The sequence below is a fragment of the Lithobates pipiens genome, unplaced genomic scaffold, assembly GCF_037356315.1.
Source record: "Lithobates pipiens isolate NorthernLeopardFrog02 unplaced genomic scaffold, aLitPip1_a1.2 Scaffold_16, whole genome shotgun sequence".
Taxonomy (NCBI): Eukaryota; Metazoa; Chordata; class Amphibia; order Anura; family Ranidae; genus Lithobates; species Lithobates pipiens.
The window spans coordinates 377,335,782-377,346,579 of NW_027507748.1; the positions used below are offsets into that span (position 1 = coordinate 377,335,782).

The following is a 10,798-nucleotide window of genomic DNA, read 5'->3' on the forward strand; positions in this document are numbered from 1 at the left end:
CATGGCGCTATAAACACCCTGACAACCGGACCTTCTCATGTTTCTCAGTAACACACTCCACTATGTCCCGAATAGATTATATTATTGTCTCGGATGTGCTCCTCCCCCTGTTGGAAGATGCAGGCTACCATGCTAGGTCACTGTTGGATCATGCTCCGTGCTGGGCCACTATTCGCCTTACTCCTCAGGCGGGGCCACGCATGTGGCGCCTTCATCACTTTTGATTGACAGCAGTGGGGGAGCAGGACGATATAGCTGGGCGATGGCGGTACTATTTTAACACAAATAGAGGTACGGCATCCATGGGTATGATATGGGAGGCATTCAAAATACATGCTCGATCTGCTCTGTCTAGGTGAATTAACAGGTTGAAAGAGTGCTCTAGATTGCTGCTCCAACAGGCATCAGAGAAACTAGAATCCGCAACAAATTAATTTATATCAAACCCTACACCAGCTAATGTCTTGTCACTCAAGCTTCAAACACGTATAGTTGACCAATTACATTTACAATTACAATTGACCAATTACAATTTTTCAAAACAGCACGTGTTTGAACAGGGTGAGCGGGCGGGCAGGCTTCTTGCCTACCTGGCTCACCACTACGCTAGGCCGACTCACAGAACACCCTCATTTCAGATCCGACATCAGTTGCTGAGATGTTTCGTTCCTATTACGTGGACCTTTACACCTCCCAAATGGAGGTCACAGCACAGGAGACTCGGTCTTTCCTGCAACATATATCATTTCCCCAACTGTCTGAAACCCAGATGGTAGAGTTAGAGGCACCCATCACCAGTGACGAGGTTGCTTTGTCAATATCATCCTTGGCAGCGGCTAAAGCTCCTGGCCAGGACGGTCTACCGCTAGACTTCTATGCAACCTATTCAGAGGTGTTAGTTCCTGAGCTTCTGAATCTCTACAACTACATATTTGAGTCTTAGACCCTCCCTGACACTCTGACGAGCAACAATCATTGTACTCCCAAAAACAGGCAAGAATCCCCACCAACCCAACTCATATCGTCCAATTTCTCTACTACAGGTGGACATTAAAATATTGGCCAAAATATTAGTTACCCGTCTTAATCCAATTATATTATCCCTAATTCACCCGGATCAAACAGGGTTTATTCCCTGGAAAGAATACAGCTATGAATACCCGCAGGTTTCACAAGAATATTCTAGCGTGCCATGAGACAGTGGGTAATAGGGCAGTGATAACATTAGATGCCACTAAGGCATTTGATTCTGTGGAATGGGAGTATCTGTGGGAATGCCTCAGGGGATACGGCTTTGGCTCAAATTTCATTAAATGGAGTAGGCTGTTATACTTTTTCCCAGAGGCCCGAGTAGCGCTGAATGGGCAGTTGTCAGTGTTGATTCCCTTCCACTGGGGTGGGGGACTCGACAGGGCTGCCCATTGTCCCCGATACTATACACCCTAGCTGCAGAACCTCTTGCCATATCCCTTAGGAAGAATGCAAATATTTATGGTCTTCGGATTGGTTCCCTGGTGGAGACGATGAGCATGTATGCGGATGACATGCTCTTGAACTTGGAGGGCACGGGCCCATCCTTACAGGCTGCCCTCTAGACCATTGAAGACTTTGGAAAATACTCAGGACTATGCATAAATTGGGCAGTCGCAGATCCTGCCTCTGGATGTGTTCCCGCCTACACGGGCCACCGTGTCTCTCCGACTGCATAGGGTTTCATCCATACAGTATTTAGGTATACAGATCACCAGAGAGCCCCTAGAGTATATCTCCAACAACATAGAGGCGCTGTTTTGATCCTGTTGCCAAAATTCCTCTTTAAATTTTGGCACTCACCAATACTTATCCCCTTAAAAGTCTTCAAAACACTGGATAATATCCTTAATACCTTTATATGGCGCTCCAGTAGGCATAAGCTGGCATGGAACACTAAAAAAATCTGACCGATCTGGGGGGGAGCGGCTCTTACAGACTTACACTCTTACTACATAGCTGCCCAACTGTTCCATTTTTACCACTTACATAAGATGGATGGACCTAGGTACCAAGCCCTGACATGAGACTGAACAGCCGCGTACACTCTCCCGTACAAGTACTGTTTAGAGGTGGGGGGGGGTAGGGTGGGAGCGGAGGGTCGAAATCTTCTACTTATACACCACAAACGTATATGGGAGATTGCACTGAAAATGACTGGTGCCGACTTTGTGCACTCGCATACAATCCTCAACTAAGGGAGCTGAAGTCAATACTGGGTACCAGCCTCTGGGCATCTAAGGGAATAGTGTATTTGCATCAAGTGATCACCCCACTTGGAGTGCGTCGTTTTCAAACACTGCAGGACGAATTTGGGATACCTCCACACATGGCATTTAGGTATGCACAGATGTCTCACGCCCTGCAGGCTCAATTCGCAGATGGATTCCCCAATCCACAAACACTGTCCCTGGTAGATGTCATAATGGGAGAAGACCCTTCCAAACTGATTTCTACCTTGTACAACATACGTAGAACTCGCTCAACAACTCAGATCACAGACATAGCTAAGAATAGGTGGGAGGAGGATGTGGGCCCATTGGAGGAAGCGGACTGGGAGGAGATCCTCAAAAACACCAAAAAAGTTTCTCCTAGACTGTCAGAACAGTTGACCCAACTGTACATCATTCATAAATCCTACCTTACACCAGCAAGAATTGCTAAATACCAAGCCAAACAAAATCCATACTGCCGAGGTGTGCAGATCACCCCTGTACATTTTACAACCTAATATGGACTTGCCCAGACATCCAAGTGTACTGGTCACAAGTCATACAATTTCTACATGACCACATGGGCTCACCCTTACAACTGGACCCCAAAACCTGTTTACTGGGCCTTTTCCCGGAGACATCGCAACTGACAAATTTATGACCATATTCCTGCACGAGACTCTGTTCAGTGCTAGGAAGTTGATAGCCATACACTGGATGCGTAGTGCCCCCCCCTTATGGTTCAGGCTTGGATAGGGGAAGTAAACTTAATGCTGCCCTTTAAGAAAGTTGTATATAAGCACAGGGAGTGTCCTAACAAATACAACAAGGTCTGGGATAGGTGGCTCAATACTCTTGACACCTGTACGGCCTAGACACATACAAGTGCAAGTAAATATGGAGTCTGGTGGTATTTGGAAGGACACGCCAGTGTCCCTTGATAATGTATATAGACAGATTGTTAAAGAAGCTCATGTAGACGAGAGATGGTATATGGGCTGGAGTACAACACAGCAGATAACAAATATGGCCATGTGCAGTCCCAATTTTAGTTTTTTTTGTTTTTCATCTTGCCTCTCTTTTTTTTTTTTTCTCTTTTTCTTTTAGAGACTCAGAACAGGAACATGTATGCTTAGTGATTGTACATTATTCTCTATATTGTACAATGAGACTGTATGTTCTGATGTTTAAATTGTCAATAAATTCGTTGTTTGAAAAAAAAAATCTCATTCGACGCTTTGAAAATTGTTACAGGTTACCAGTTTAGAGTTACAGAGGCGGTCTAGTGCTAGAATTGTTGCACATGCTCCAATGCATGCAGCAATACCACACATGGTACATGAACGGCGTTTACATATGTGGGCAGGACTTGCGTGTGTGTTTGTTTCTGAGCGCGAGCTACCGGGGACGGGGGTTTTAGAATTTTTTTTTAATTATTATTTTATTTTACTTAATTTTTTATATCTTTAAACTTTTTTTTTACCTGTTTATGTCTTTGATCACTTTTGTTGCTATTACAAGGAATGTAAACATCCCTTGTAATAGGAATCTGTGACGGGTCCTCTTTATGGATAGATGTAGGGTCAATAAGACCCCACATCTCTCCTCCAGGCTGGAAAGCACCGATCTCATGCCGACAGCCGCGATCACGGCTTTATTTACATCTGGAAACCCAGGCGTGCTTAGCTAAGAAAACCCCTCTTCCCCTTCTGAAGACTCCTGGTATGTATGACATAATTTGTCTATTGGAAACCAGGAAGTAACAAAAAAATTTTTTAAAAAGTTTTAAACAAGTAAATATAATAATAATATAATAATACCGTATATACTCGAGTATAAGCCGAGATTTTCAGCCTCTTTTTTGAGGCTGAAAGTGCCCCCCTCGGCTTATACTCGAGTCATCGCTGTCTGCCCGCTCGATCAGCGTGTCGAGCAGACAGACAGCGGCCATTCTATTCAAAAGCCGCGCCTCCGGCTCCGCCTTCGCCTGTGATAGGCGGAACACTGAATTTCCCAGCAGCCTGTGTTCCGCCTATCACGGACGTCGTATCATCCTCGTACTACGGACGAGGATGATACGACGTCTGTGATAGGCGGAACACAGGCTGCTGGGAAATTCAGTGTTCCGCCTATCACAGGCGAAGGCGGCGGCGCAGCTTTTGAACTTACAATGGCCGCCGACGAAGAGGGCACGGGACGGCACGGCACGGGACGGGACGGGACGGGGGCAAGGCAAGGCACGACACGGGACGGATGCAAGGAGGCAAGGCCCGGCACGGGACGGAGGCAAGGAGGCAAGGCACGGGACGGAGGCTCGGGACAAAGGTAGGCTGGACACACACACACACACACACACACACACACACACACACACACACACACACACACACGGATGGAGACACACACAGGGATGGATGGATGGATGGATGGAGACACACACACACAGGGATGGATGGATGGATGGATGGATGGAGACACACACACACAGGGATGGATGGATGGAGACACACACACACAGGGATGGATGGATGGATGGACACACACACACACAGGGATGGATGGACGGACACACAGGGATGGACGGACACACAGGGATGGACGGACACACAGGGATGGACGGACACACAGGGATGGACGGACACACACACAGGGATGGACAGGCATGTCTCACCCTCGGCTTATACACGAGTCAATAAGTTTGCCAGTTTTTTTGGGGGTAAATTGGGGGCCTCGGCTTATATTCGGGTCGGCCTATACTCGAGTATATACGGTACTTTTCTATCTATTTACTAATGCTAGCAGCATAAGGATTAAAAATAGTCAATGTTAATTGAGAGAGTGAAGTTCTGCTAATACTGCCACCAAGGCACGCTTAGATTGTACGTTGAGTTGCACATGCCCAGTGTACATTACACAGAAGCTTTCAAACAAGCAGGTACAAATGTTATAAAAAGAGGCTTAATGTGTATCTTCTGCAATGTAAAATAAACTATCAGCTCACAAACCTTTATTTTTAAAGGTAAATTCTAATTTAAGTTAGAATCTAGGGACATTAATGACAGTTAATGATAACTGTAGTTAGACAGCATAGTTGAGTTGCATTCAGTGGAGTTTAGCTATTCTTTTTTGTATTGATAATTTGATGACTGTAACAGCCACATTTGTCATTTGAAGGTAGCAAATAATTGATCTTTTAGATGATTAGCATTTAACTAATGCAGAGAACTTGCCATGATTGTTTACAGCTATAAACATTCATTGTTTATTCGACATCCTTCAAATTAAGATTTCAGTCTAAAACCTGTATTTACAATATTTGGCGCTCGGTCTCTCCATCTATCAGTTTCTTACTGGAACTAGCATGACTCTTCAGTGTAGATGCAGGCAAAGGGCCAACTAATGATGCTAAATATGTCTTGGACTGTCTGAAGTTTATTAATATAATCCAATGTGTTTGTTAGTAACTTGATGCTATTTGTTTTTTAGGACAAAGACTATGTTCCTTTGAAGTCTGGAGATCCGATCTTTAAGACTTTGAGTGGAAGAGATGTGTATTATGAGGATGAGAAAATCTTGTACCCTACATTTATCAACGAGGCAGCATATTATGAGAAAAAAGTGGCCTTCATATTAGCTGAAAAAGTTAACTGGAAAGTCCCTGCTTTGAAAGTAGAACAGTAACCTGCATGTCTTTGGACTCGATGTCAACTGCCAGTATTCCTTTTGTGCCTGAGCTTCTGCGCCAAAGTTGTTTAAATAAATCTAATTAAATTTTTTTTCTTAAAAGAAAAGATCTAAAACTGTAAGAAAATATGTGCATCAACCAGGGTACAGTTCTCAGAGTAAACAAATATTTGTATTACTGTAATGGATTCCATATAAGACAATGGATTCCCTTTTGGTAACACTAATTACAGTAGGATATGTCATAGTTTTGCTGTTTTTTGGGCAGATTTCATAGCCATTTCCTGGAGACTATTAAGAGCCAGGTAGTATACAGAACCTTACTTAATCTATCCAGAGAATAATTTGATTCAGATGGCAGTCAATTTTCAAACCCTGTTGCCCATCCTATTTTTGATGGAATTTTTAATGCAGCACAGTACAGCTATTTCTAGCTACTGGGATACATTTTATTGTGATCAAAAACTGGGTAGTATACTCTAGCCAAGGGAACACTGGGAGCCTTTGGTACTGGAGGGCAAATACAAACAAGTGGACAAATAGCCTTTGCATAATGGTTACAGATTCACATCATCCAACATCATCTTTCTTTGCAGTCCTTGGTACTTAGTAACATGACATCTTAGAACCACTACAGTAATTGGTGCACTTAGTAACATGACATCTTAGAACCACTACAGTAATTGGTGCTGGAAGATTTCTCTCTTCTAGGCACTGTGGGGGGTTGATTTACTAAAAGCAAATGGACTATTCACTAGGAAAGTTACTATTGCAAGGCAATTATCTCCAGAGCTTAGTGAGGACCTGCTAATGGCCATTATCCAAAGAGGTACAAGCAAGATACTTTTTTTTTTTAAATTTCCATGCACATGATTGGGTACTCTTTACAAAGTGTAATTGCACCACAGTGTAAATTTTCTGTCCCCTCAAAATTACTCAACACACAGCAATTAATGTCTAAACCGCTGGCAACAAAAGTGAGTACACCCCTAAGGCTGCGTACACACGCGCGGACTGTTCGCCCAACCTTGTTCGTCAAACAGTTTGACAAACAGTCCGCTCAAAATTAGCATGAACGGACTTGACTACACACGATGAACGAACAGTCCGCTGAAACCGTGCGCGATGACGTGAACGGCACGTACGACGGGACTAGAAAAACGACGTCCTATACACTGCAATGCAACCTTCGGCGTGTAAATTCTTTCTGAGCATGCGCGAGACTTAGTTTGATGAACAAGCCTACACACGAGCGGACTGTCCGCTCAAACCAAGTTTCAGCGGACAGTTTTACGGGATTTCCGAAAAACTTTGTTCGTCAGACTGTCCGCTGAAACTGTCCGCTGAAGCCCACACACGAGCGGACTGTCCGCTGAAACACTGTTCAGCGGACAAAGTTGGGCGAACAGTCCGCCCGTGTGTACGCGGCCTTAGTGAAAATGTCCAAATTGGGCCCAAAATGTCAATATTTTATATGGCCACAGTTATTCTCCAGCACTGCCTTAACCCTCTTGGGCATGGAGTTCACCAGAGCTTTACCACTAGAGTCCTCTTCCACTCCTCCATAATGATATCACGGAGCTGGTGGATGTTAGAGGACCTTGCGCTCCTCCACCTTCCATTTAAGGATGCCCCACAGATGCTCAATAGGGTTAAGGTCTGGATACATGCTTGGCCAGTCCATCACCTTTACCCTCAGCTTCTTTAGCAAGGCAGTGTTCGTCTTGGAGGTGTGTTTGAGGTCCTTATCAGGTTGGAATACTGCCCTGTGGCCCAGTCTCCAAAAGTAGGGGATCATGCTCTGCTTCAGTATGTCACAGTACATGTTGGCATTCATGGTTCCCTCAATGAACTGTAGCTTTCCAGTACCGGCAGCACTCATGCAGCCCCAGACCATGACACTCCCACCCCCATGCTTGACTGTAGACAAGACACTCTTTGTACTTCTAACCTGGTTGCTGCCACACACGCTTGACACCATCTGAACCAAATAAGTTTATCTTGGTCTCATTAGACCACAGGACATGGTTCCAGTAATCCATGTCCTTAGTCTGCTTGTCTTCAGCAAAATGTTTGCAGGATTTCTTGTGCATCACCTTTAGAAGAGACTTCTTTCTGTGACGACAGCCATGAAGACTAATTTGATGCAGTGTGCGGCGTATGGTCTGAGCATTGACAGGCTGACCCCTTAAACCTCTGCAGCAATTCTAACAGCACCCATGTGTCTATTTCACAAAGATAACCTCTGGATATGACACTGAGCACGTGCACTCAACTTCTTTGGTCGATTATGGCGAGTCCTGTTCTGAGTGTAACCTGTCCTGTTAAACCGTTGTATGGTCTTGGCTACCATGCTGCAGCTCAGTTTCAGGGTCTTTGCAACCAATCTTCTTATAGCCTAGGCCATCTTTATGTAGAGCAACAATTCTTTTTTTCAGATCCTCAGAGAGTTCTTTGCCATGAGGTGCCACGTTGAACTTCCAGTGACCAGTATGAGAGAGTGAGAGTGATAACCCCAAATTTAACATGTCTACTCCCCAGTCACACCTGAAACCTTGTAACAATAATGAGTCACGTGGCACCAGAGGGGGAAAATGGGTAATTGGGCCCAATTTGGACATTTTCACTTAGGGATGTACTCACATTTGTTGCCAGTGGTTTAGACCTTAATGGCTGTGTGTTGAGTTATTTTGAGGGGACATCAAATTTAAATTGTTATACAAGCTGTACACTTTACATTGTATCAAAGTGTCATTTCTTCAGTGTTGTCACATGAAAATATATAATAAAAGATTTACAAAAATGTGAGGGGGCTCACTCACTATATAAATATATATACCTATGGAATAAAATGGCAATCATTGCAATTTTTTGTCACTCAGTATTTGCGCAGCGGTTCTTTAACCGCAATAAAAACTTTTTTTAATGAATTAAAAAAAAAAAAACATAATAACATAATATGTTTATAAATGATGTTATGCCAAGTAAATAGATACCTAACGTGTCACACTTTAAAATTGCACACAGTGATGGAATGGCGACAAACTACGGTACTTAAAAATCTCCAAAGGCGATGCTTTCAATTTTTTTTACAGATTACTTGTTTAGAGTAATAGAGCAAGTCTAGCACTAGAATTATTGCCCTCACTCTGATGTTTGTGGCGATACCTCACATGTGTGGTATGTTTACATATGCATGTCTGACTTACGTATGTGTTTGCTTCTGCACACCATCACGGATAGATGGGGGAGCTTTACATTTAAAAAAAAAATGTTTTACACTGGTCCTTTAATTAAAAAAAAAAAGTTTTTATCATCACTTTTATTTCTATTTTCAAGGAATGTAAACATCCATTGTATTAAAATAAGGATCACAGGTCCTCTTTGTGGAGAGATCTGGGCTCAAAAAGGCCCCATATCCCTCCTTTATCTGTTAAAAGCAAAAGATAAAAAAAATGTACTTCAGCCCTAGACCAGAAGTAATGTCACAATGTCACTCTGGACCTACAAGGCCATAGAGGCGATTGGAGATGATCTAGCTCTCTGTTCGCCTCTGTGACCAGCCGTCTGCGCCGTTAGATAATTTCTCGGGCGCGCTGGTAAAAATGGTAATGGAGAGGGGAGGAACGTCTCCTCCCGTTGCTTCTGAAAGCCATCCAGCAACCAATGAGCCACTCACACTGCTTTCATGAGAAAACCAGTAGCCGGCTGAAAAATACCGGAGTTATGGCCAATAGCATCAGCCATTACCCCATTAAACCACTTGCAAAATACAACGTATTTTAGTCAGCAAGTGGTTATGCAGATGACAAGAGGTTCTGGTGGGAAGAATTATGCCACTAAGTTGGTAATGAATTTCCAGCAGTTTTTCTACTCTTTGTCTTTTCATAGTTATTTAAAGATGAGCATCAGGCAAATACATACCGTTAAAATATACCATTAAAATACATATTCTAATAGCTGTCTTTTCTCTGCTGCAGTTATGCAGGATAGCCTGGTCCCTTCCTTACCCACAGCTTGTGTTTGAACAGTGGAGGAGCGGCAGCAGACTAATGCGCTCATCCGCTTTGATCTCCCCTCCTGCCAACACATGTGCATGCAGCAAGCGTGATTGGCTCTTAAAGGTGCCTACCCCTTCCAGTCTTTTGTACAGTCTTTCTGTACAGAAAAAGACATACATAAATAGAAGCTAATGTCAAGACAAATGTTGGTACTTTCATTAGCTGCATATAAAAATAAACTTTTAAAGATCATATAACTGTAATCAATGTTTTTATATGTCTGGAGGTTAAAAATATATTAAGTATAGTGTCACATTAAACAAATTAGAAACATGTTTTGATAGCTAAAACAAGATACGGAAAAATGTATAAGTAATTTATTTAAAAATAATTAAAAATTGACTCTTTATGCACAAAAATGTTTGATGTATGGATTATGGTTTAGAAATGTATGTGTCCATCTGTGCTTGCTATCATGACAGGGGAAGATTTGTCAGTTTCCTGAGTGGATGGAATCTTTTGGGTGTGTTCTCCATATGTGCTTGTATTATAGAAATGGTCCATGCTAGAAACCAATGAAGCCACTTCGGCGCTCTCATAGTCACATGAGATTAGATCTGATGGAAGAGACTGTAGTGAAAAACTTAAGTCCTGTTCATGACACTTTGCCAAATTTTCTTCAGTTTTACCAGGGGAAAAGTCACAAATACTTTTGTACTGTGCCACTTTCTGTTGTGTTAATGCATTTTCTGAAGACTCAAGTCTTTTGGGATCCACCAGGTGCTCCAGTAAGTTACCATTGAAAGTAGAACATTGCGTCCTGATGATATCTTCAGAATTAATTCCATAAGAACTGCTTTTCTCACCACT

At 43.0% G+C, this 10,798-nt stretch overlaps 1 protein-coding gene across 1 annotated transcript in view; it reads left to right on the forward strand.

Annotated features, from left to right (window-relative positions):
- LOC143982993 (N-acyl-aromatic-L-amino acid amidohydrolase (carboxylate-forming)-like) overlaps nucleotides 1-8,735 on the forward strand; it is a 36,908-nt gene extending 28,173 nt beyond the window's left edge. Inside the window, exon 7 of the mRNA XM_077482191.1 lies at nucleotides 5,730-8,735. Coding sequence (XP_077338317.1) covers nucleotides 5,730-5,924 — 195 coding nt within the window. The 3' untranslated portion in view covers nucleotides 5,925-8,735. The remainder of the gene's footprint in view (nucleotides 1-5,729) is intronic.
- Nucleotides 8,736-10,798: the final 2,063 nt, after the last annotated feature.